At 42.5% G+C, this 27,653-nt stretch overlaps 1 protein-coding gene across 4 annotated transcripts in view; it reads left to right on the top strand.

Annotated features, from left to right (window-relative positions):
* The first annotated feature begins 1,717 nt into the window (after nucleotides 1–1,717).
* Nucleotides 1,718–27,653, top strand: part of trim2a (tripartite motif containing 2a) — a 35,345-nt gene continuing 9,409 nt past the window's right edge. For 2 of the 4 annotated variants that reach the window (XM_069665769.1, XM_069665773.1), the window contains exons 1-5: nucleotides 10,244–10,400; nucleotides 22,785–22,963; nucleotides 25,340–25,577; nucleotides 26,741–26,892; nucleotides 27,017–27,197. In XM_069665769.1, coding sequence (XP_069521870.1) covers nucleotides 22,830–22,963; nucleotides 25,340–25,577; nucleotides 26,741–26,892; nucleotides 27,017–27,197 — 705 coding nt within the window. In that variant the 5' untranslated portion in view covers nucleotides 10,244–10,400; nucleotides 22,785–22,829. Of the gene's footprint in view, nucleotides 1,758–10,243; nucleotides 10,401–19,984; nucleotides 20,080–22,784; nucleotides 22,964–25,339; nucleotides 25,578–26,740; nucleotides 26,893–27,016; nucleotides 27,198–27,653 lie in introns of those variants that run through there. The other 2 variants (XM_069665771.1, XM_069665770.1) reach the window with 2 other exon arrangements.

Consider the following 27,653-nt stretch of genomic DNA (forward strand, 5'->3'; position numbering starts at 1 on the left):
ATCTGAAAAGACTCTTTCATGGGCGGCTGCATTATGTAGGGTTGTCACGGCAACAGCCTCCCTCATAAGAAGGGGAGGGGCCTGACTGGAAGAACAGTTACTGCTGCTGCTGGGATGTCCCGTCAGGAGCAGAGCTGCTGTTGATTAAAAAGTTTAATAGTGTTTTGTATGTTTATCGTGTTGTTGTTGTTGTTTGTGTATTTATGCAACTAGCAAATGTAACAGGGTGCTTTTACCTGAAGCAAAAAGCTGACATTTTGTGAGGCATGTTTATTCACTTTCTGGAGAATTAGACGTAGGTTATCTTAGCTTAGCACAAAGACTTGAAACAGAACAGATGACCTGGTTAAAGAGGAAACCTGTCCAAGGACTATAGATGGAAATTAGTCTAATTAGCTACTTCACAACGAAAGGAGCCATTTGAGGAGTTTCGGGCTGATGAGGATAAACTGGAAGATTTTCATTTAAATAAATGTCTGTTAAGTCACTATCTATCACAGAATGAGGTAACACAATGGTGATTGAGCCTATGGCCTACTGATGAAAGTCTTTGCATTTGCAGTATTACAGACTGGCTGTCTGTGTTGACTTTCGTGGAAAAAATCCCAAGTGGTGCCCAGTCAGTGACGCGTTTTCCATCAGCCAGCAGTGGTTGGTCTGCCAGAGAGGGTAGGCGGAGCTAAGCGGCTGCTTTTCCGGTCTCTGCAAGTGTTGCGAGTAAACAGTAATCTACTATGGCTGAACAAACAAAGAAAAGATCAATGACTACAGATACAACTTCAACAATAAGTGAAAATCCAAAGAAAAAGAAACAAACTTGACGCTCAGATGAAGCAAACAGTCTAAAAAGGAAAGCGACCGTCAGTGAGGAAAATCAGGAGTTACAACCAGAGCCAACCGTGGATGTCACACATGCAACACTGTCTGGATATCTGGGAAGTGTGCTCCTGCAATTACTGTTTGTCGCCATAGGTGCCGCCAAAGAGAATGAAACTGAGATCTTCGAGATTACAACTTTAAGTCACATAAAAATCCACTTAATTGTTGTGAACGTAAATAAAATATCTAGGATCACAAGTTATAATTATTACATGATCATATAAGAAAATAAAAAAACAACTGGTCCTTGATAAACCGAATGATTCTTATATTGAATATTTAAATTCAATCATATTCACCAACAAATTGAACCAAAATATCACTCATCATCTGCAATATCATAATTTGTTCTGTGGTCACTTGAAATGTCCATAAATTTTTCTTATTGTATTTAAATAACATACATATATTTTAAAATAAAAAGGATAAAGAGACAAAGAGTTTATTAAAAAATATTACTTGTACTTTGTAAAAGTCATTAAATTCTGAGATATAATTTGCTAAGACAAAGTATTAAAATACAGGCTGCATGCTATATTAGAAAAGGCAACATGATGCAGTATTTTCTCTTAAGTACAAACAAAACAGCTTGTATAACGACTGCCGGGAAACTAGAAATAATGCATGGATGCTGAGTCTATTTATACTCGTAAATGTAATATTGATGAAGTTTGTTTCCGGCCTGGTTCGGCTCTGACTGTATATCCGGCTGCGGTCCCTTTTAATGTCGGCGGATCCTTTAATAAGTGAGCTGGAAAAGAGTGCACGCGGCTCTGCTCGTGCAGCTGGAGTTTGTTCAAGCAGAGCTGCAGACAGGACGGTGTGCACGAGGAAGGGAGACACAAACACAGCGGACAGACAGACAGGGAAAAACTCAGGTAAGGTTACATCCTCGTGCGTCATTGTAACGTCCAGATAAGATAACAATTCGAACTTACTGCGTGTTTCTTTTTTTAAGCTGCGAATGAATGAATGTCCTCACTTTGTTGGAGACTTTTAGGTCAATGCATAATTTAGAAGAAGCGTTGAAATGCAGAATTGAATCTCTGGATTAACATTAAACATGCATCCAATCATATAAAGTGCACGAGTTGCCTATGTGCTGTGTCAATGTTAGAGAGTGGACTACTTCAATAATCCATTTAGAGACAAATCTCCAGCATGACAGGCAGCAGGCTCCTGCTGCTGTCTGCTTCTGAAATCTGTGGAAACTTGAGTGGACCTCTGTGCTGACTGATGCTGAGTTTATGAGTCAAATAGGATCTCGTGTGTATCTTGGCTTGGTGGTTTTATGGACATAGTTTGTACGAATAGACTTTTCTGTCCGGATATTTTGTCTTTGGAGTTCTTTGTGAGTATTTTATCATTTGTAGTTGAACTTGTGAATGAGTGTAGTTAGATTTGGTACTGAAGCTTCTTCACAGCACTGATCTTGATGCTTGTGTTGGGTGACGACAATGGTTATTTTATGATTATCAAGATTTGTGTTGTTGATTAAGCGACAACGTGATTCATTGCTGCATTATAGCTGCAATAATCGTTAAAAATAAGCTATAATCAATTTTATCAGTTCATTTTATTCCCTCTGACATACTGTATATCTGCTATCAAAAAGGGTCCATTTATTAATTTGGGAAAAGTAAAGAAACAAGAGTTTGCTGATGCTAGCAAGGTTAGCAAAATGTTGCTTAGCAAAGTTAATTCAGAAACGAAAAAAAGCAAAATATTAAATATATGATGAAGAGAATTGACAAGGAGGAAAAGAAAATCTGGGATCAGATATAAAACACGTCAGTTAAATCCACAACATCTTGAACATGTCTGACTTTGCCTCAATCTGTAGCAGGAGAGCCATTAATGTCTTTATAGCTGCTTTCCCACTGGTCAAAAAACCTGCTAACACCCGGCTTTTTTGCTTAGGGTCAAATGACTCTGAGATAGACCCGGGTAATTATCTCCTCGGCTCCAACCGGCATTGATGGGAACACAGAACCCGGGTCGACACGCTAATCTCCGCCCCCTTTCCCATGCGTTAATGCGCATTGAAGCACAGAGCTGAGTTAAGCTCGCTTTTGTAAGCTGTTAGCTGTTGTGCAGCAAAGTATTTAAAAACAATTGACTTAATTGGCTACAGGGAATAAAAACCTAATTTCAGCAACAATATTTTGATGCAGTAATTTATTGATCTCACAGTAATTATTATTATTATTTTTTAAGATTTTTTTTTCGGCTTTTGCCTTTATTGGGGAGGACCGGGAGTTGAACCTGTGATCAGTGCATAGAGGACTGTAGCCTCTGTACATGGTGCGCCCGCTCCACCAACTGAGCCAAACCAGCGCCCTGATAAAGCTACAATTTTTTACAGATTCAATTAATATAAACATTGAGTATGGCTGTTATCATCCCTTGATATAAAGCTGTTTCAGCAGCACATCACCTCGCCTTATTCATGTCATTAGATGGCTCCATTCTTCCTCACAGATAAACTAAGTGGATTTAAGTCTCATTACATCCGCCTGCTCTCTCTCTCACTGTGTGTGTGTGTGTGTGTGTGTGTGTGTGTGTGTTTTGTGGCGGGCTTCTTCTCCTCCGTTGATGTCTGACCTGTAGTCTTTCTAAGGCAGCAGTTGCTTGAATGCAGTAAGTGACTGTGTGAACAGGAAGTAGAGAGTGATGCAGTAAAGGCTGCATCACCTCTGCAGTACTCCGTGCAGCTGCTGCTGCACTATAAATGTAGGAGTATTCTCATGTTAATAAAAAAACACACCAGCAGCCATTAGGATGACTCAGTGTACTGACGTAATACTGAATGTACACATAACCTCTCTGTAATGGTTGGCTGAGTTGTCACAATGCTCACATGTCACAGATCAAGGCTGCTCTTACAGTAAATCTGCTCTGGTGGGTTATTTCATACACTGAGTTATTACTTTAAACATGTACGACCCTGAGCTCGCCAAGGAAGTTTTACAATTATGAATAAGTCAGGAACCTCTCAGTTCATTTTCAATTTCCGATGTGGACAACCTTGTGGCGCGGACCAGAATCCCTCAACAAAATGAAATAGAAAGATGTGAAGTAGCAGTTGGCTACAAGGCTAAGTAGCGCATCCCAAAACATTGAATTCATACAGCTTAGTTTGGCATGACATCATTTAATTAGCTAACAACTAGCATAAGTAAGGAACTTGAACTACCAATCGTTTCTTTAACACTGACGCTTTGTTGATTTAGAATGTCCCACATTAGAGGCGGCCATCTTGGTTGTTTACAAAAATGACTCAAAGGCCTGCAGTCATTGTATCCAATTCAGTTTAATCCAGCCTGGTTAGATAAATTAGATGCTGTGTTTGGCCAGGTCAGGGCCAGGTCAGCTGGAAATGTGTCTGAAAGGCAAGGAGACCAGACGCGTCTGCCAGAGCAAATAAAACACGAGCTCGTAGATTTGTTTGGTAGCGGCATGTACAGTCCTCTGAGTCCTTCTGAATATTAGAAACATTTGATATTCCATCAACACCGAAGATGACTTATCAATACAAGAATTTGACATATTGCCAACAAATATATAGTCTTAAAAGCATGAGAAATGTTACTTTTAGCACAGACAGAAATGTATTTGCTGTATTGAGTGATGAAATCTGAAAGGTATCATTGAATGCTTCCTCAGATTTAAATTTAGCCAATGTTGCACCTCCTTTCAAACATTTATATTTCTCAAAGTACGGCACTTACAACTACAACTAATGTATTTTGATGTTACGTCTCCTGGACTTCAGTAGAGTAGATGTGATGTTGTCTAGTAAGGTGACCATGAACATTTGATTATCCTGATAAACACAGACTTCTTTCCATTGCAAATGTCAACTGGTGTTTTATTGATGTTTGTCTTCAGCTCGTTCAGTGACTGAAGCCCTTGAGCACAGGCCGCCCTGCTGCCCTGTGACACTTTAACCTCAGAGGATCAATGAGCTCTGTGCTGCGAGCTCTGCTGGGGCTCTGCAGCGATGACTGGCCGGTTAAAGCGCATTGATTAACGCTGGACATCAGCCAGCTTAGTGACTCTTACCCCGAGTAGTAGTTCTGAGCGTCTGAGTGAAAAGGATTTGTAGGAGTCGCTGTGTGTTTGTGTGTTAAGGGTCGTAACATTGACTGCAACACGGCAGCAACAAGAGGCACCTCGGGCAGGGACCTCTATCACAGCTGTTTGAGTAGTGGATATCGCAGAATGGGACAATGCTTGTGTCATTGATCTGGTGATAAGTAAACTCGAATTAAAGTTACAATTTAAGGGTTTATTTTATTGTTGTTTTTTCTTTATTGCTAATTTTAAATTTGCTATTTTTAGCCTTCATATAATATAAATGGGGTACTTATATAACTCCACATTCAGCTCTATGAAGCTCTATCCCCAGGCTGTGAACATGTTTAATTCTCCTGTGAAGTTGTGCGTTATAACATGGAGCCTAATGGGGATTGACTCGCTTTTGGAACCTGCCTCAAGTGGCCATTTGAGGAACTGCAGTTTTTGGCACTTCCAAGAGGACTTAATTTTTCAGCCCTGGAGGCTGACACTTGGTAATGACATTACAGCCATAATTAGAGACGATTCCTTATAATCAATATATCTGTTAATTGCAATCTGTCAATGCTCAAAGGTGTTGTTTTAAATGGTTATTTAATCTGTACACAAACTCTCATCCATCTGTTATCTATAGCGCTTTTCCTGCACAGAGTCTGGAGGGATGGAGCCTATCCAAGCTGTCATTATGCAAGAGGAGGGGTTCACCCTAGACTGACTGCCAATCAATCACAGGGCTGACACATACGACCGACAGCCACTCACGCTGTACACACAGTTGATAAATTGAAAACATAAATGTCTTAACAAACAATTGCCGGGTGAAGTGACTTCCTGGAGTACTCTGAGGGGGCCAGGCCAAAACACACAAGCATGTAAAACCCTGTTTTTTTTTAGAAGAGAGAGATACAATTTGTTCTTTTGGAGCTTAGAGGTTCATAGCTGTATTATTGAAGGCTACACACAGCCAGGCTAGCTCTTTACCACTGTTTCCTGTGCTTATGTTGAGCGAAGCTAAGCTAAGCTAACAGTCTCCTGGCTCCAGCTGTGTGCTTAAAGCTGCAGTAGGTAAAGATGGAGAAGAGAGCGGACTTTGCTTCAAAATTTGAAAGATTACAACCTCCAGGTCCCTCCCCCTCTCTCTCCAAAGCCCTCCCCGCAGAGGAGGCTGCCATGCGCGCGCAGGCTAGTAACCACAGCAACTGAAGGAGCCAGGTATACAGCATGGCGGACATTCTGGGAAAAACGCGAAATGACAAATGGAGGGATGGGCAGTTTTTTCATTCCCGGTGGTTGTTGTTTTTCAGCCTTTGTGGACACAAACCGACTGAAGAAATTGAGCTTGACCATGTGAGTGGCGCTTCGCAGCGTGTGATTGACAGCAGCCTGAGAGACTGCTCGGCTCTGATTGGTTGTTGTGTTTCCGTCACAGTAGATTTTTTGCAAATGCCATTTGGAGCAGTAGGAGGAGCCAGAGGAACATTAATGTTTCACAGATTATCTCTCTCATGTACTACTGCATGGTTAAAGTGACAGTTGGAACAAATATGAGAAAAAGTTAGTTTTAATAATGTTACCTACTGCAGCTTTAACTGACAGCTGTAGTGGTATTAACCTTGAGTGTATTCCCCAAAATGTTGAAATATACCTTTTTAATAACTGTGATAAAGGCTCATCACAAGTTACAAGTTCCCATAAATCATATCAATAACATCTTCCAACAGTGCAAACAACAGAATGATTTTAAACTAAATAGGAAGCAAACCCTCACAGCTAATAAGCCAGAGAGAATTTTGAATGTTCCTGCACACCTACACAGGTGTTTTCAGTTATTCTAACTGATTAGATGTCGGCTTAGAATGATGTCGGGCCCGGATATGAAGGGAATTACATGAGGTGAGATGCAACACACAGTAGAGCCAGGACTCTGTCAGGAAGCTGTCAATCAAGCGTCGTCTGCACAGAGAGTCCTGAGAGGCTGATGAAGTGAAAACACCCGTGTGGGTGGTCCATGACTGTACAGGTTTTAAATTATTCAGTGCTAATCTAAGATGTTGAAAATTATTTTTCCTGCTGATCAACTATCTAAATGACCGACTAATTATTTAAACAGCTTGTCTGGAACGGAGGCTGAGAGGTTTGATGAACAAGTTAAAAAATGTTCCGACTTCCTTTTACTGTAGTTACATATACTCAAAACAAGCAGTATTATCATGTCATTTGCACGTAATGCTCCAGCCAGCAGGGGATATCAGTGTTGCACAAAAGGAACATACATGACCCTCCCAAATAATCACCACACATGGATTGATGGTGCTTCTTTGATTGATTGATTCTTTAAGAAGTCTTTCCACCAATGAGTCTGCTCGAGGTTTCTGCCTGTTAGAATGAAGGTGCTCCTTGCTACTGTTGCCAAGTGCGTCCTCGTGGTGGATTCACGTTGAGTCTCCTGTTCTGCATACTCATGTCAGAGTGTTGTTGTTATTGGAGAGTGATGAAGAACGAAACAAAAACTGTTAAGTCACAGCAACCAATAATTAAATGGACAGTGTTTGTGACCTCTCTTTCATTCAGTCATTCGGGCCGTCTGTTTGCATTTTCTGTTTTTCTTGCCGTCTCTTTTTTGCATGTCTTTGTCTCTCTGTCTGAGAGAACCAGAGAAGACAATCTGGTGTTTTTGTTTTACTTTTATGGCTCCAGTGTCTCATTTTTTTTACACAGAGGGCTGTACTTAATTCTCAGGCTGCCTTCTTTTGTCAGAGACAAACTGGTACTTAGTCCGCCTGGATCACCTCAGTACATCCTGAGGAACTGGTGTGTTAGCTTAAAAACATCCCATAATTTTCTCCTGACTACCTGTTCGTACCCCTTTTCAGGCTCTCAGGGGATAAAGTGCCATTATTAGTTTTGTTACTAAATGTGCCGTAGATCTAGTATGTTGTTGGTACACCATTGTGGATGTCTACATTGTGTTGAATCTGTGACGGTCCAGAGCTCTAAGTAATCCAGTTAAGTGGAGGAGGATGTACAGAAGGGAAACAGACGCATTTAGATAATTACTGCAAACACAGTTTATGGCCTGCCAATAAGATTAAAGCTTTCAAGAAACAGGAAACTCTCAAGGGGCACACATGTCTGCGTTATGTTGTGTGTTCCTGTCTGTATAGGAAAGTGTGTTGGTGGGGGGGGTGCAGCCTGAAAATACTGCATGAGTGATTGATTATGTTGTTCTGGAAGCAGTTTAATTCGATCAAAGTTCTTTAATGAATGTTTGAACATAACATTTAACATGGCTTTCTTTGTTAGAATAAAACCAGAATAGTAATCTGCAGCTGTGCAGCTCGGTGATGCTGTTCTTTAAGCTCAAACCAGCAAGCTAACATGCTCAAAATAACAATACTAACATTATAGCATCATTGCTAACAACACTGAATATCCAATGACCAACAACGACATCCGTAAAGCCACACTGCTAGTCAAGTTTCCACAATACACTTTTGGTAGCATGCTGTGGAAACATGGGATTTTACCAGATGGTAAAAGCCACGTGAACCACCTAAGTAGCATGACATTAAATCTAACGCAGCAAGGTAATGAATGGATCGTCTGCTTGGTCCGCCTTGATCATCCAGGAGAGAACAGAGTTGTGCGCCAACATTATTAAGATTTCATAAAAGGAAATTGCGAGAATATTTCAAAATGGCGAGTTTATGGGGCGCCAGTTTAGCTCAGTGCATTCTATATACAGAGGCTACAGTCCTCAATGCAGCGGCCCCGGATTCGGCTCCCATCCTCGGCCCCCTGCTTTGTGTCGCCCCATCTCACTTCCCCTGTTTCTGACACTATCTACTGTCCTCTCTCTCAATAAAGGCATAAAAGGCAAACAAATTCATCTTAAAAAAAACTGTGGTTTATATTTACAGTGCTTTGTCACACAAGAAGTGAAAATTCTGTTGACCAATTAATGGACTGAGGTGTTTCTATAGCTCCACCTTTAAAGCTCCTGTGAGGAACTTTTGGTTTGCGTTGATTTTGGCGCCCCCTGTGGACAAAGCCGTACCTCTTCTCTCTCTGCTGATTTTGACCTGTATGTGCTTAAGTGGTGTTTTTTAACAAAAAATCTCCTCCTGCTTTCTTTAACAGTCACATGTATCGCTCACTTTAAATGTTTGCCCTGGAAAATGTAAACAAAGGCAGCGTGCAGTTAATCGCTTCGGCTGACACCTACCCCCCCGCCAGCAGTTTCAGGCATTAAAAATAACTATATAGAAATAATCAATCTTGTCGCTGATGGTCTGTTTGCTTTTGTAGCTCATATAGAGTCATCAGAATGAATTTCAGCCTGTTTTATTACCAGTGAAAAACTCCTCACAGGAGCTTTAAATCCTGGTTATTATACACAGGGGTGCTTAAATATGAAAATTTGTGTTACAAATACAAATGGTGTGTTCATTTGATCTGTGGGTGAAGCAGCTCTCTCCTCTCTCCCCTCCCTGAGTTGTAGTCTTTGCTTCTATTGCATCACCTCTGTCGTCTTGTTTACCAGCTTTGCTTCAATGAACCAAGTCCCCTGGGGGCAGACAGGACAGATAACAACATGCTTATTTAGCGGGTGAATAACTGTAGTCTCACCCTTTGAAGCTCATGTTTTTGCTGCACTACGATCACTTTTCTGATTATTGCAGCTTTCTGGGACCGTTTTCTGGACCATATTGCATCAATTACTGTGACTTTGGCCAGCTGTTACCTCGCGTGTAAGATCCTAAGGAGTGGCAATGGGAAAATGTGTTAGATTTACACTCTTATACAAATATTTAACTCTTTTGGGAGATGAGTTTTAGCTTTAATTTGGACAGTAAAGAATGATGTCATTCCAGCTTTGCTGAAGAGAAAATTGGAGCTTCTGTACACTCGGGGCCTTTCTTGGAAATGGAGATAAAATTGTTGACATTAAATCAAGGTTCAACTAATTTTAAAGACATAGCGTGCATTGCTCAGCCTATTACAGCAGGGTCAGTGCTTGAAATGATTAAATAATTTTCCTCCGTCACTCCTTATCTTTCCTCTCGTCATGCCTCTGGGACTCTTGCCCTCGCTGAGGTTAAAGAGCAGCCGCAGCAGAAGCTTTAAGCCCCGCCCCCTCCAGCCTCTCTTAACCCTCTGATTGGTCCCTGCTTTTCCCTCTACACCACCACTGGCAAGCCCTCCCCTCCTCCTCCTCCTCCTCCCACCTCCTCCCCTGTCTGCGCTCACCCCGGTGCCTCCCTGTCAGTCTGTTTGGATTATTGTAACAGCTCAGGCCTCTCACATGTGCTCCCCTCTCTGCCCGCTGCACAAACTACAGTGAACATCAGAGATGGGAGGGATTAGGTGACAGGGAGCAGCGTTTGTTTTCACCACAGAGGCGAGACAGGAGAGGGAAGAACAGCAGCCATGGAGTTGAAGTAAGTGGGATGTTTGGGGTTTAAAGATGGAGAGGAGGACTGGAAAGACTGAGTTGATGGAAAAATGAAGGGAGGAAAGATTTGGGATTAAAGGAAAGGCAGAACAGAACCAATGATGTTTCAGGAAAGTGTGTGTGTGTGTTTGTGTTTGGCTTCTGTAACAGGAAAGACCGTTATTAAAAGATGCCTCTGTAAAGTCAGGATATTACCTTTTGAGCTACTAAATAAAGCCACAGTTCAAGATGGTCAGCGTTGTTCATAAAGCGAAACTCATTTTGTTTACTCTCAGCAGATGTCCCTGAAGTGGCTCCTCTCTGCAGGAGTATAATGTACTGAGTGCACGAAAGAAACTATTGCTTTCCCCTCATTTCCTCCTTCCTGTTTGTCATGCTCAGTGACCTCAGCTCATCTGTCTTAAAGCCAAACAGGTGCACTGTACATGTTCGTATATTGTGTGCTCAGGAAAAGTCAAGTCAGGTTTGTTGTACAACCAGAAGTTTGTCTCCCACCGCTTTACAATCTGTGTAACATGACAGATACTTTCTTTAGACCCTTGATTTGGTTAAAAAGCACTTATTTGATGGCTTTTTATTTATCAGCTGCAGGCTGAAATCCACAGAGAGTAAACATTACCGAAGCAGGCTGTGAGTCAGCTGCTGATGTGTTGAAATATGAAATCTTGCAGCATCATTAAAAACTGTTTAGGGAATAAGAAGTGAAGCATACTGTGACGCTGGTTACTCTTATGCTGCATTACAGCTATTTTAATGAGTAATGTATGAGTAAAAAGCACACTGTTCATTAAACAGTCCAGTTTAGGAATATTGGAACACAGAAGTCAGACAACACACATTTTTATCACCTCTCTTACTTTAGTCTCTGTCAGCCTTAACAGCTGCTTACGCTAAAGGCAATGTGCAAAGTGTTGCGTACTAGCTAAAAAAAAGTTTGCTTGTTTAAAACTATTTGTTTGTCAAAGGTGGTGTTGGAGATTCAGGGGAAATACTCTTATTTTCTTCCAGGCAGAGAGAAGGGAGAAGATTGTTACAGCTTACAGAGGAACCATATTGTAACACTGGGTAGTTTCTGTTAAATCTTTGCTGTTGTTTTGCAGTTGTTTATTGAGGGAGGGGTCCACCATAGAGGGTAATTGGCTGAGAACTAGTTCTGTTGGGAGGGAAGTGGGAGTTGTTGTTATAAAGCTACTTTTAAGCGGCAGTTCGGGTTCTGGGGAAGAGAAGACGCATCTTTAGCGAGCGAGAGCTAAGTGAGAAAAGCAGTTAGCTAACCTGTTTGTTGTTTTTCCGGGGACACCTTAACCTCGGGTTAGCTGTTGCCGCGACAAGGAAATAAATCTGGGCTCAGTTGAGCTAGCAACACATATCGCCCGTTCTTCCCGCTACACGTTCTTCCTCCACCTGTATAGCTACACAACAATCCAACAATATAGAGCTACAACTGCTTGTTAGCTTAACTTAGCGCAAAGACTAGAACAGGGGGAAACGGGTAGCCTGGTTCTGGTCTGATGAAATGTGCCTACAAGCAAATGAGAATCTCCCAAATTAACTGGTTAAAGTGGCTAATGTAGCAACTTCCTGTTGTGGTAGGCAGATCCTCGGACAGAACCTTGCTAGCTGTTTATCACTGTTTCCAGGTCTTATGCTAACCTGAGCCGCTGCTGGCTTTAGATTTTGTTTTTAAAAACAAGGGCGGCTAATCCATAAATTAAATCTCAAATAACATACATCTTAAATTACAATATGATACAAGAGATTGTATTATCCAGTTCAGCTAATAGCAATAAATCATTACAAAACAATATATTGACTTTATACATATTATGTCTATGTTAAGTGCCATGCATAAAGTGTTCAACCTTTTTCAGTCGCTGCATGTTGTCTGGACATGAGGCCACAATGTTTGGGCCTCATTAAATTCTGGTTGACAGATGTGCAGGGTGGACAGTTTCAAACGACCCGACGCTAGCACATCTGTAGGCTTTAATTTGAGGTCAGTAGTTAGCATACAGGCAGGCAGACATGCACCCAGTGCTTTGTCTTATCTTGTGGCACCAGAATGGCGGGTTGGCAGATATATAACCCGGTGACGCATTGACATGGGCTTCCTTATTCACTCAGAGTACAGCCTTTTTATCTGCAACATGTACATTCAACCCAACAAACCTGAAAGACAGATATACTATTCATCTCTTGAAAGAACAGTTTTACAGTTTATTTAATCGAACAAAACCCCTAAAATAGTGATCACAAAACTGCCACCGATGTTGGAAAACCCACTGACCACTGATCATACTGGTTTTCAAAGATGCTGCTGATGGATAAGGCCTTTCAAAGGAGGGGGAGGGGTGATGTGGGGTCGATCGAGGGGACGATCAGGACGAAGGCGTGCTCTGCCGCTGTAATCTCTCATCATCCTGTCCCAGTGGATGCTTTAGATTAGCATGAGAGTGTTCTTATAATTCAAGGGAGGGGCTTATGTCAGCCTCTCCAGCACTGAATGCATGTGAAGGCCCTGATTCCACTGAAAGATAGAAAGCTCTATATAGTATAGAACTACTCACGGGTGTGGAGCTAATGCTGACTAATGACAGCCTCTGAGGTAGACCCAGGATTTAAGTGGTTGTTATGAAGCTGTTGACGTGTGGATGAAATGGTCTGATTACCAGGTTCGGCATTGACATAAACGTTAAAGACAGACCTCCTGATTTTAGGTGCTGAAAGGATTTAAAACACAATGACGAACCAAAAACAAGCTGAAGCAGTAAGCTAACATTAAGCCATCAGTTATAATGATGATATATTGGGCTGTATGGTCGTCAGTGTCAACACAGTGAGTGTAGTATTCAGACCATGTTGTCCTCTCATGATTATGGGGATTTTAAGGGTAATGATCATGCTGCAGCTGTTGCCTGACTGAAAAGGTGATTTTAGAAATCTTATGGAGAAAAAGTAAGGATGCAATTAGCCTAGCTTAGCATTAGGCTGGAAGCAGGGTAAAACAACATGCTTACCCTTAAACCAACAATTGTTTTCAGCGATGGCAATCTCGATCTGTTGGTCCATCCAACATGCCAAAATATTTTAACATTGTTCCCAGAGGATTAGTCCTAATGATTTCGGAGTTCCCCTGACTTTTCCTTCAGCACCATCCTGACGTTCATGTTTGTGGTTTTGAGTGAAATGTCTACACAACTATTAGCTGCCTTGACTTTACATTTTGCACACAAATTTAGGTTCATGTTAAATTTATTTCCTCTTTACGAGCAATTACCTGCTGAACAAATAACACTCACATCAGTCTTGGCTGTAGTCTCCGTTTGAAAAGTATATTTTGGCATGCTTAACCGCTAAAGAGATGTTAGCATCTAGCTAAGTTCAGCAGCACTGAGCAGATGAGGCCTGCTATTTGTCGAGGGATTAAACAATGACATACAACCTGTTAATAAGTGGGCTATAGCAGTCATGGTAAATATTAATTTGAACTTCATGGAAAGCCAGACAAGCTGTATGCAATTGCCTCCATGCCTTATGCTAAGCTAGGCTAATCACCTCCCTGCTCTAGCTTTGTATTTAATGCACAGACATGAGAGCTGTATGGATTTACTCGTGAAACTTTAAAAAGTCAAAATGTTTTATTTATTGCATCAGAATCTTTAACGAACAACAGAACTAGCCTAGCATGAATATAGTTTTAAGAGCTTCATTCTTTTAGCCTCATTAAATGCCAAAGCAGAACCAACTATTACATACTCTGGTAAGGTATGCGGAAAGTTGTTATAAATAGTGACTTAAAACAGTCTGATTGCTAACGTAACGTGAAGCAGCTGTGCATGAAAGAAGCACCAATAAACTGTCTTGTGGCTCTTCTCTCAGCTGACAACAACATGGTAGCTGAGCAGTGAACCTGCACGTGACTGGACTCTTGGACTTCTGACCTAAAAACACTAATGAGCCTTACATCATAACACATTATACAACATTAAATAGTGTGACACAAGTGACACAAACCAGGTAGTCCTCACCTATGCTGTCAAACAGAAAAACATCAGTCTCTGTAAGTACATGTGTTCGTAACAGAGAGGCTTAAATCCACCTGTTTGCCTCACCCCGGTTGTTTTCCTTTTCAAAGCAGTCGTTCTGCCTGTGCTGTGTCATTATAGCGCAGGATGACATGGTGTGCTGTGTGTTTGGAAACAGAAAGACAGCTGAGCTCAGTGCTCTGGAAAGAGCTGTGGGATGTACAGCAGAGGGAGATCCAGATCCATCCAACTGCAGCTTTGTTATACAGAACTTAAAATATACCTAAAAGAAGTTTCCTCTTCTTACTGGTGAGTTGAAATAACTTGTTTGAAATTACACTTTGCCCTTGATTCTCTACATACAGTAGTTAAAGTTAAACATTGGTTTGAGCTGTCTTTTCCTTATTGTACGATGGTTTTAGAGAGACAAGGACGTTGTTTATGCTTATAGTGCAGCTACTCGGTCAGTTGGAAATCCTGTTTTTATGTCACGGTCCTCTTTGAAGTGTCCTAATAGTTGTTCAGGGTTGATGGTGTGGGTGTGAACAGTGAGGCAACAAAAACAGGTTAAGTGTTAAAGTGTTGGTTCCACAAAGCTTTTACTGTCTTTCAGTGATGTCATGGTCGTGCTTGCTTCTGTGGAAGGAAGGGGCTGGAAACCCTAACCCTTTACACGCTTGTTTTGTGGCTTTAGTACTGATACTGATCTGTTGGTTGGGTCACCACTTTAGTCTTCAAATATCTCAACAACAGCTCAACAGATAGTTATCACATTTGATTGGAACATTCATGATCCCCAGAGGATGAAACCTGATAACTTTGGGCATGCCAGCAGGAGTTTCGAGTTTTGAGTCAAATGTCTTTAAAACTGGTGGAAGGTTTGCCATGAAATTTGGTACAACCAATTCATGTCACGCTCAGGATAAATTGTGATCACTTTTTGTGACTCTTTTGTAACACTTTAGCACAATAATGTGGTTCATTACCATTTACCTACCAAACTATTGAGATTCCCATCAGCATATTAGCAAACGTTAGCATGCTAACATGCTTAACTGACATGATGAACGTGGTAAACATTATGCAATGTTGTGATTTTGTAGTTGTACGCGTGTCAGCATGCTGATGTTAGCGTTTTGCTCAAAGCATCGCAAAAGTGCTAGCATCTGTGTTCGTCTTGTTTGAGTTTAGTTACATTGAGGAATCTGACTGGCAGAGAAATATCTGTTTATTTGGGTTTATTAACTTATCAAAGATAAAAGCCTTATGGTGTTGTGAAACACTTTTCACAAAATAACCTTTTAACAGCATCAGAACTACACTTTTACTTTTGATTTAGCTGTTAATAATGTTAGCATAAAAGGCCCATCATTGAATTTGGAAGTCATAGCCGGTCCCAGTCCAATGTTTAGATTTTCAGCGGCAAGATTGAGGTTCACATTTGTAGTTTTAAGTCAGATGTCTCCCAAAAAATGTCGTAGAGGCAGCATAATAGGTTCTAGTCATTTTTGTGCTTCTTTTGTAACACTTTAGCGCAATAATTTTGTTTATTACCTACAGAACTATTGAGATTCCCACCAGCTTATTAGCAAATGTTAGCATGCTAACATGCTAAACCGACATGAACGTGGTAAATATTTAACAATGTTGTTATTTTGTAGTTGTTCGCATGTTAGCATGCTGATATTCGCATTTAGCTCAAAGCATCTCAAAAGTGCTAGCATACATGTTAGTCTTGTTGTTTACTGACATTTGACTGGCAGAGAAAAATCTGCATATTTGGGTTTATTAACTTATCAAATCTGAAGATAAAACACTTTAGCTGTAATTAATTTTAGCATTCAAAGGCATATCATTGAATCTGGAAGTCGTAGCTGGTCCAATATTTGGGTTTCTAGTGGCAGGATTGAGACTTCAGATTGCAGACTGTGCCTTTCAGCAAAACAGAAACAAAGAGGTGAAGAGGTGTGTTGTTTGTCCGAGACGCTGTAAGGCTGTGAGTGTATGAACAGAATTTGCATTATTCAAATGAAGGCGGCCTTTATAACCACTCATCAATGCATTCTTAGGAGTTTGTGACCAGCCATAGTCGTGTTTTTGTTTCTAAAGGTACCTTCAAAGTAACGGTAATGGTCCTTCCGAGCATTGCTTTGTAAACTGATTACATAATATATCTGCCCTGTTGATTTTTGGGCCGTTATGTTTTCATGTTTCCTCCAGAGTTTCATTAGTTTCTTTTGTTCTGTGTCCGGCTCCTCTGACTGACTCACTGAGTTTGGCAGAGGCTGAGATGAGATCACTGGAACAGCCTCAGAGCTGCCAGGAATAATGAACAACTCTGGACTGATCAACTGGTGTTATTTTTGAAATGTAATGGTAGAAAATGCTCCACTATGTTACTTTGATATCCACTGGTAGAATGTTGGATGGGAAAATGAGCACATGCAAATATAGATCAGTCAAATCAAGCCACAAATCCCAGCCTAAGTAACAAATATGTAAAAGTAAGTCAAATATGTCACGATAAAGATGTGTCAAAATTACCACTCACTTCTTTTATGAGATGTTTCTTCTTACGGTCGAAAAAACATCTGAAAAACAGAGGAAATCCCCCTCGCAGTGTTTTTATAATCTCCACCAGGCGTAAGCTCGGAGGGGATCATGTGTTCGGTCCTGAATGTGGGTGCGTGTTTATCTGTCTGTCTGCAGCTAATCTTGCATACTACTCAACCAATCAGCCTTATATTTATTGTGAATACCGGCCAACTTCTCACTCCTCTTAACCGATCACTAGTGGCTGCAAGTGATCAACAACTGCTTCAGTTTGTAATCCTGTCTCTGCTGCAGACAATATCATAACTGCTAGGGACAACGTACATGGCAGTGCTGTCAGTGTTGGCAGGTTTAAACACCCTTTATGGAGGCAACAGCCACCGGAAGAACTCTCTGGTAGGGTAAAAGGCTTGACCCAGAGGTGGCTCCCTAATTGTCAATATGGCGGCAAACATAATCGCTGATTTATTCATCCCGTATCATGCCGACCTTCTGTTTATCCTAACATAATCAGAATTGAATTAATGATGCTCTGGTTCAAACAAGACCTCTCTTGTATACCCTATTGTCCTCCCTTTATACAGACACGTTGCACACACTCTTTGATCCTACTAAGTGTTTGTAGTTGTTACCTTCTTTCCTCAAAATGACCTGATCTTTATTTGACTGACGTTCTGATTATTAATTAAGGAATTCCAAGACATAAAAGTGTCACAGACTGTAAAATGCAGCAACTGACCAATCAGAATTGAGTTTTATGAACAGTGGACAGACAGGGCTGACTGTCATGTGAACTGAATCGTGCAACAGAGCGAGTCAGTCCAAGGAAGGAAAACCAGTGAACCCGTGACAGGGTCCTGGGAGGCCAAGGCTCATTGATGCGCGTGGGGAGCGAAGGCTGGCCGGTGTGGTCCGATCCAACAGAAGAGCTACTGTAGCTCAAATTGCTGAAGAAAGTAAAGGCTGGTTCTGATAGAAAGGTGTCAGAACACACAGTGCGTCACAGTTTGTTGCGTGTGCTGTGTAGCCGGAGACCGGTCAGGGTGCCCATGCTGACTCCTGTCCACCGCCGAAAGCACCTACAATGGGCACATTATGGGCATCAGAACTGGACCACGGAGCGATGGAAGAAGGTGACCTGGTCTGATGAATAATGCTTTCTTTTACATCATGTGGATTGACGGGTGCGTCTCTTACCTGGGGAAGACATGGCATCAGGATGCACTATGGGAAGAAGGCCAGCCAGCTGAGGCAGGGTGATGCTTTAGGCAATGTCCTGCTGGGAAACCTTGGGTCCTGCCGTTCATGTGGATGTTACTTTGACAGGTACAACCTACCTAAACATTGTTGCAGACCGAGTACACCCCTTCATAGAAACGGTATTCCCTAATGGCCTCTTTAAGCAGCATGATGCGCCCTGCCACACTGCAAAAATGGATCAGGAATGGTTTGAGGAACATGACGAGTTCAAGGTGTTGACTTGGCCTCCGAACTCCCCAGATTTCAATCCAGTCGAACATCTGTGGGATGTGCTGTACAAACAAGTCCGATCCACGGAGGCCCCACCTCGCAACTAAAGCTGCTTTCCCACTGGCCAAAAAACCTGCTAACACGCAGCTTTTTTGTGTAACGGGAAAGGCTACAATCGACATTCAGACCCAAGTTAAATGACTCTGCTGTAGACCCGGGTAATTATCACCTCGGCTCCGATCGGCATTGATGGGAACACAAAACCTGTGTCGACACGCTAACCTCCGCCCCCTTCCCGGCAAGATGCTACGTCTGTAACTTCTGCGACTCCTCATCTCAGCTACAAATCCTGCCCGTCTCCGTCCAAGCAGCGCTCGAACATCATTCCAAAATTGTCAGGGCCGAGTTTGATACACAGAATGAATGAGTAATAGATACCCGGGTAATTCCCGGGTCTGAAAAACACGCATCAACGTGCTGATTTCAGTGGGTGTTGGTGCCAGATACCTCAGCACACCTTCAGAGGTCTAGTGGAGTCCATGCCTCGACGGGCCAGGGCTGTTTTGGCGGCAAAAGGGCGTCCTACACAACATTAGCTGGTTATAATGTTATGGCTGACTGGTGTATATGAGTATTGGGTTCATTCAGAAGGTCAGTTTTTACTGCAGGGTGAGCTTGGCTTTCATGATTTAGGTGATCTATTCTTGTAAACGCAGAGAGCTTTATAGAGTTTCGATCATCACACAGACAGAGGTGCAGTGCAGTAGAGCAGATGCGTGCCAGCACAACCCCTCGCTGACCTTTATCCTTACATCTTTTCTTCGAGACAAGAAAGTAAGTTTCACCACTCTGGCCTTTGCTTTTGGCTTCCCTTTCCGTCATACTTTCTCTCCCTTACTTGAATTAATTCCTTCTTCTTCATCCCCTTTCTTCATATTCTGCCTCCGACCTTCCCTCGCTTTCCTCTCTCTTGCTTTGTTTTTGCATGCACAGTGAGTCAGCAGCATGCACACACACCCACATTTGCACACAGAAACATCCCTTTGGCTTTAACTCTATTGGCCCAGAGGGGACCCATAAGTGCTGTCCCCCCTTTTTTTTTTTTCTCTCTCCCATTTGTTAGATCATCAGCCGCCAGCCGCTCGCATACTCCTGATGCTGCACACGCTCGCTGCACTGCAGTGAGCCAGCATTTATTCACAGAGCGAGCAAGAGAGGGAGGAGAGGGAGATGAATGGATGAGACAGACTGAGCCAGGAATAAGAGTGATTGGAGGAGAGGAAGTGGTGAGGGAGAGTAAAAAGAGAGAGAGAGAGATGATGATGATGTAGAAACTGAAATACAATCTGGCTTGATCGCCCCTCCTCAACTTGGCTCACGTGTGTGCGCACACCCATAAACACACAGAGGAGCTGTCTCTCTCTCTCTCTCTCTCGCATACACATACTGTCGCTGCTACCTGCAGGGGAGCATCGTTTCGTGTCGGGGGCTGATGTGACCTGAAGGCGGGTTTAGAGGGGATTTTTGTGCCTTCCTGTTTCACTCACATGGAGGGCGTGTGTCAGTCTGTGTGCTGGAGTGGATGACGCCTGTTGATCCGCCTATAGATGCAGCACTGTAAGTCGTACTGTTATTGACCTATGAGCGTTTTTTGAATATATATTGTTATACATTTTTGCCTGGTTTATCTAGGAGGAAAAAAAAAAGCAAAATTCCTCTGCTTTCGTTAAAATTCCTCGACTTATATCTCCCCTTTCCTCCGCGGCATGCGCACGAGATGACATCTCAACCCAGCAGGATTTATTCCGCTCAGCTTGTGCGGGTCTGATTATGTAAGAGCGGAGCTGTTTGTGAGGCTGCTGCGACCTTGTGCACCGTCAGCACTGGGCTGCTTCTGTTGTCCTGTTGTGGCTGTCTGCACGGATTTATAATCAGGACCATATTTGATGCTCCGGTCGTCTGCTTAATCTGGTCTGGAGGAGCCGGTGAGTGATTGACGTGCAGCCTGAAGACCTGAGCGTTTGTCTGTGCATGTCTGCGATGGTATACTGTATTTCTGAATGAAGACTGTGGCGTCGAAAGCTGTGCGTTTTAGCTTCCAGGCTGGGCAAATGTTGGACTAAGTTGTTGCATTTTAAGTCATTATAAATGCACTTAGTTGTTTGTGTCTCAGTTGCAAGAGCAGCTTTCTGTCGCTGAAATATTTACCAACTGACAGCATGACGCCTTCATTACAGGATCTGTTTTCAGATAGAGGAGGAGAGGAAGAGGTTAAGAGGAAACAGAGGAGAGGAGAGGAGAACGAGAGCGTGCACCGTAGTCCCGGAGGGTTCCCTCTCAGCAGCAGAGGTGGCCTGTTTCTGAGCCGCTCTTCAATGTGAAGAGACAATAAAAGCACTGACACACTTTCTGTGTCTATGTTAGCCGCCAGATAACGTTACAGAGGACAGACAGTAGGACGCCGGAAAAAAGATGCTTCAGATAAAACTGGAAAGTTATGATGAGGAATCTGAGTGTGTGTTGTTTGGAGATGTAATAAATTAAAGGGTTTATTTTGGTGTGTTCAGCGTTCTGTCTCGTACCGGCGAGAGCAGAACTCGGAGTGCTTTTGCCTTATAATCAAATATTTATGAGTCAAAGTGCTTTTTGAGAGAAACATCAGCCGGAGCTGCAGCTCACGATCGAGCTCCGCTCTGACTGTCTGCAGCTGCGGCTCCGAAAAACAGGTGTCGAGAGCCTCAAAGAGGTCGCAAGAATAATTGTACCACTTTCCTCTAATTGTGAGGGACAGTTTTACCCCTTGATGCCTCTAACTACTCGAAAAGCATCAAGATGTTTGCTGACCCAGAGCTTCCTTCTTTGGGATTTAAAATCTGCATATTCACTTCCTCGCTGGGATTCATCTCCTTAATGAGGCAACACGATCAGTCCCTCCAGGAAGTCACGATTCAGCGAATTCACGCAAATTCAGCCAATCTCTGCAACTTTTCCGCAAATGTAACCAATCAACCTATTTCCCCCACGGGCGTCGACGTGTACATCACCAAATATTGCTCGTCATAGGTCTGCAATGTTGTATAAACAACACTTACTTTTGGTGCGATTGTCCGGTACAGAGTCTTTAATGAGACTGTGAATCCATGATAACAAATCCGATACTCAGTGTCTTGTAATTATTTCTCCATGTTGAAAACTGTTGGCCGTTCACTTAGCCACTTCCTGCTTGGACATTGACAGGAAGTGACTGCTTTATTGGTGCGTTTGTAGCTCGAAGTGGATGTGTCATCACAAACTTTTTCAATCAGGCATTTTAGGCCGCAACAATCACAGAAAAGGCCCACAAAATCCTGGAGGGACTGAACGGTTGAAATCAGAACCAGACGCATTTAATAAGGTCAGTAAAGTGCTGATACCGAGCTGGAGGATCTCAGAGTGAATCCAGAGTAAAGACTGTTCAAATAAAACATCTGAGAAAGTAACATCACTCTTTGGTCTCAGTCTGGATTAAACTGTTAGCAGCTCTCAGGCTCTTCTTTGCCAGTCCTGGAGGAAGGCGTTAGAGAAATGTGGCATGAAGTGATGTTTAATAGGAACTGGACACCAAACTTAAAGATGGCATCCAGTCAATGTTCTTAGAGGAATTAAAATTTTAACATTTGGGCAAAAAAGGGATCTTAAAAACTGCTGAGGAAGGTTGTGTGATGTGATCAAAAGCAGAATAGTCTCTTAAAAGTTGTTAGATAATTTGTGCTGTCTCATCAGTTAAAGATAGGACTTTCAACCTCAACATTTCTTGTGAATCAGAGGAGGTTTTACACTATATGTCAATAAAACTGCAAATGTTTTGATCTGAAGTTAGTCTGCAATTTTGCAAATATCTTATGTTGAAGACATGACCTCAGTTTGACCTTTAACCCTCCTTACAACCTCTCAAATGTTGTATCTCTTCCCGGGCTGTTAGGACCTTTAACTCAATGAAAGAAAATGCAATAATAAGTTTGTTCAAATGTAGATAATTTAAAAAACAACGATATCTAGCAGGTGGTTGTGTCTTTGGGACCTGCAAATTTAAGGTGATGTTTCCTGTCACTGTTCCTCCTCTTAGTACGTTGTGATGTACGGCTTCAAACAAGTAGCCTCGGGAGCTTGTTGTTGTTGTTGTTTGTGCGTTTCCTCTCTCAGCGAGAGGATGCAAGGAAGAAGACAATCTGCCTTGACCTTTGATCTTTGCAGCTCTCACATTCCCACTCACCTCCAGGGGTTGTCTCTGTGTATCTGATCAAACATGGCGTCCGTTCCTCCCTCTGTTTCTCTCTCTGCAGGGTGCAGGGTAAGAGGAAGAGGGACTCGTATGTCACAGTTTTAGGATGGCCAGTGAAGGCTCCACTATTCCCAGCCCCGTGGTCCGCCAGATCGACAAGCAGTTCCTGATCTGCAGCATATGTCTGGACCGCTACGAGAACCCCAAAGTGCTGCCCTGCCTACACACCTTCTGTGAGAGGTGAGTGGAGTTGTCATGTTGTTCTTATGTAGCTATGTTTAATGTGTTAGGACTGATCTTTTCTGCTGCATAATAGTATGTTGTAGATGTGTTTTTGTGCTATACCTCCATTAAACTGCCGCAGCCGTTTAAGATTGCATGCATGGGTAGTTTAATCTACGGCAATGCACAGCAGACAAAGTTCAGAGCTACACTTAATCCTTCAGTCTATCACAATCATTCACATTTAACGTCATCAATTTGGTGGTTTTTGCAGGAATGATATGAAAGACTAAAAACTCAGAGATACAGAGCAGAACTTTTTCTACAGTACACGAATGTTTGACTTGGTTACAATACACCACAGAGATAATAGTAATAGTATTATCTGGATCTTGTAATAAATGTGAGTATTGTGTGACGGTGCCGTCCTCTCTGACAGTCAGCCTTTGTTTCCGACACAAAGAGAAAGTGTGCGCTGTGCCTGTCCGTCCCTGCTCTCTGGTTGCTTCTGGAGAGTCATTAGGCCGATACGTTAAACAATGTAGCTGTTATCTCGCTCAGAGCATCCACTTTTCAGATATATAAATGCTATATAAAAAAGGACCTTCTGCAATACCTGCACTGGGGCACTGGGCTTTGATTTCTCTGCCACATAACAAGCAGCAAAAACTGTATTTGATCATAATATGTGATTGTGACAGTCTAAAGGTAGAAAGGCACTCGTGTCGAAAGCTTCTTGTACTCCAGTGTATTTCTGACCACATCCAACATAATGCTAGGTGTGGTCGAGGAATGACCAACGGCACACACCACAACATCCATCCATTATCTATAGCGCTTATCCGGTTCAGGGTCGGGGGGTTGGGGTTGCTGTCACTGGGCGAGAGGCGGGGTGCACTCTGGACTGGTCAGTCACAGGGCTGACACATAGAGACAGACAATCTTTCACGCTCACACCCACACCTACGGGCAATTTTAGAATCACCAATGAACCTGACTAGCATGTCTTTGGACTTGATGAGGCAGCCAGAGTACCCAGAGAGAACCCACGCATGCAAGGGGGAGAACATGCACACAGAGAAGATTCGAACCAGGAACCATTTAGTTGTGAAGCGCTAGCACCACCGTGCAGCCCTGCACCACAACATGTATATCCAAAATAACCTTGAAATTACCAGAGATGCAACATGTTACTGAGCCAGAATTCCACAATGATATATGATCGGAAACTGTTAATATAAATACACAAGAAATTGCCACTTTAAAAAAAGCCACTGTCAGTCAAAGCTGGTGTTCTCTGTAATCCATAGAAGCAATAATATTTGAAATTGCCGCCATAGCTGTGGAGAAAGTTGTACAAATAGCTCGTGGTTTCGCCCATTCTACATTCCTACAACACCCAGTGTGCATTGCGCCCCTCCCTCTGAAAGGAACGGCCCAGTGAGAGACGCTGGAGTGAAATACTACCGTTTGGCTGCAGGCGATGGCTCAGAGCGGCACAGAATCTGAAATACGATGAGAATATACCGGTGGATCGCCTAAAAAATCTTCAGGTCTGCAGTCTACATTTCAAACCTGATGATTTTGAACGAGACATGACATCGGAGGCGGGCGTCCTAGATTGAGGAAGTGTAGTTTAGCAGGCTCCCCTGGCCAGAAAGCTTGCTAAACTACACAGGTTTTCCAGGGCTCATTAGAGAAGTGGATAGCGTCCTCCAAAGGCACGGAGCGAAATTGCATTTTTTTCCTACCATAATGGCATTAGCGCCCCATAATAGCATGATAGGACTGAGGTTGAAAATCGGCGAACTGGCCCTTTAAGTGCATTTAGTCAGCTACTGTACTTAATTAAAGATTCTGCTAGACTTGAGTGTATCCAATGTATGCTACTTTATACTTATTCTACACTTTAGTACATTTTTCTTGCTAAATAAACAACAATAATAAATAAACTACACTTAAGAAAGAAATTTGCATCCAAATTATCTTGTGTGCTTAAATATTATCTTTTGGGACCTTGAAGGCATCAAAAGTTGACACTCTAAAAGGAGCAATTTTGCAGAAGGACCTTAAATACTTTAATTATTTTGCTAGTAAACTTGTGTACTTTTAAATGCAGCACTTTTTATGCCAAGAATCTGAGTACTACTATTTTTGCCACTGCTCAAAGTTACTACAGAGTTTATCTACACCTCCTTGCTGTATTCACTGTAATAACTACACATCTGCTGTATATCACAGTCTGTATACAGATAGCTGAGCCCTCTGTCTTTCCTTCTCATTGCCACATACACGCACCACACCACCTACGTCTCCCTCCAGACTCCCTTTGATCCGTCTTATTACAGCCTGCTCCCACTCAGTCTCAGTGTTCCCGCTGCTCTCCTCCTCCAGGTGTCTGCAGAATTACATCCCGGCCCACAGCCTCACACTGTCGTGCCCCGTGTGCCGCCAGACCTCCATCCTGCCGGAGAAAGGTGTGGCGGCTTTGCAGAATAACTTCTTCATCACCAACCTGATGGACGTGCTGCAGCGGGCGCCGGACAGCTGCAGCCAGGAGGCCGCCGCTCTCAACACCATCACCACCGTGGCTGCGGGACAACTGCTGTCCTGCCCCAACCATGGAGGCAACGTAAGAGGCACACACACTGTTCCTCTTCATATGACCTCTTCTTTCACTTACACACACAAAATAGTTTGTCTACTTAAGTTACCTTATGCTTGTAAACGAATATGACATGACACATATTAACAAGCCTTTGTTTCTGTTGAAGTTTAGATCTACTACTCACCACATGTGAACATCCAGCAACTTTCTTTTCCTGTTACCGATTAGTTTTTCTAATATACAAGTTTAAAAGGTTTTCAGCAGAAACTATCTTCTATTAAGTGGTGTGAAGGGTTAATCATTAATAATCACTGTGTAACAAACACGATAAAGACTTGATAAAAAACTGCCAACTTGCCAAGGTCAATGGATTCAGATTCAGAAATTTTATTAGTCCCGGAGGGCAATTCATTTTTACTGGCTGCTGGTAAGGATTGAGTTATTTTAAACATTAACCATCAGCCTAAAAGTGATTTGTGAGAGATTTTATTAAAACAAGAAAAATAATAAAATATTTAATTTCCCCTTATTCAGGGGGAAATTCCTGCCACAACAAAAGCTACAAGTAGGACATAGATGTAGTCATAATTATGCTTGGATAACATAACATGCCAATAATTGTAACTTAATAGAAACTAATTAAAATCAATAAACTAATAGCCTTCAAGCTAGCTGCTCACTGAGGCTGTATGTAGGCACAGTGATACTCTGGGCTAAATGTTAACAGCATGCTAACATGCGCTTTGTCACAATGCTAACATGCAGATATGCAGCATGTATAATACTGACTATGCTTACCAACTTAAACAGCATGCAAACTTTGCTTATTAGCACAAAAGACAGAGATCCATGAAAGGTTAAGGGGTCAATGAAGCTATTACAATTAATCTTTTAGGAGAAATAAACAGGAATCTCAAGGCAATCCATCCCAAAATTTCTCTTTGATCTAAAAATATCAACTGGTTGTGTCAAGAGGAGAAAGTCCGTAGCTCATCAGTCAGTAGGTTTACCCTCAGGGGGAACATCAAAGTGTACTAAATTAACTAAATTAAGTTGCACTCCGGTCGTGTCAGGCAGACATATCAGTCTGGACTGAAGTTGCGGGCCGACCAACATTATCATTAGCGACGCTGCACTAAACCTCAACCCTATGTTTAAGTCTAATCTCTTTTTTCACTGCTGCTTAGGTCATGGAGTTTTACTGTCCGCCCTGTGAGACGGCCATGTGTCAGGAGTGTACGAGTGGAGAACACGGAGAACACCCGACTGTGCCTCTGAAGGACGTAGTGGAACAACACAAGGCCTCGTTACAGGACCAGCTCGACGCTGTCAAGAAGAGGTGCAGCACCACGATGTAGACTTCATTCACACAATAGACACAAATGAATGATTTTGTCATATGACTGCTGTCTTGCTGTATAAAAAACTCTCCTTGTTCTTACGCTCCTCTCTGTTGCTCCCAGGTTGCCGGATATCGACTCGGCCCTGCAGACGCTGTCAGAGATCCTTCAGCAGCTGACCAATCAAAAGAGCTCCATCGAGGATGGCATTCACACAACGTTTGACGAGTTGCAGAAGACTCTGAACGTCCGCAAGAGCGTTTTACTCATGGAGCTGGAGGTCAACTACGGCCTCAAGCAGAAGGTAAAGTAACAGCGTCTGACACAAAGTAGTCTGGTTTACTCTGACACATGCAGAGGCTAGTTTAAGTTCTGTGGTTGGAAGTTTGATTGCGGGTGGTTTAATGTAAAGTCTGCTAGTTTGATCCGAATCAAAGACCAAATTGTTACTATGTTGCATTTTACCTCGAGTTTGGTTTGTGTTCACACGGCAGCTTTTACCAGTACACCAAAAGCTTTGATGTGCGGGGAAACTGCTCCCTGATTGGTCAGAAAAACACAGTTTGAATACCTCCGTGTTCTTGTGTGTTTTAAAAAGCATTAATGAAATTGTTTGGTCAGCCCATATTTCTATTAGAGCCCTCACCTCGCCGCCCGCCCACATTCGTCCTCTACTTATCTTGCTGCCTGGCTGCTTGGCTGTCTCTGTGTGTCAACATCCATTAACCCACAATGCACTGTGTTTTGGTTTGCATCTTAT

This window comes from Semicossyphus pulcher, unplaced genomic scaffold (assembly GCF_022749685.1).
Source record: "Semicossyphus pulcher isolate SPU_LCO1_2020_fin unplaced genomic scaffold, fSemPul1.0.p SCAF_17, whole genome shotgun sequence".
Taxonomy (NCBI): Eukaryota; Metazoa; Chordata; class Actinopteri; order Labriformes; family Labridae; genus Semicossyphus; species Semicossyphus pulcher.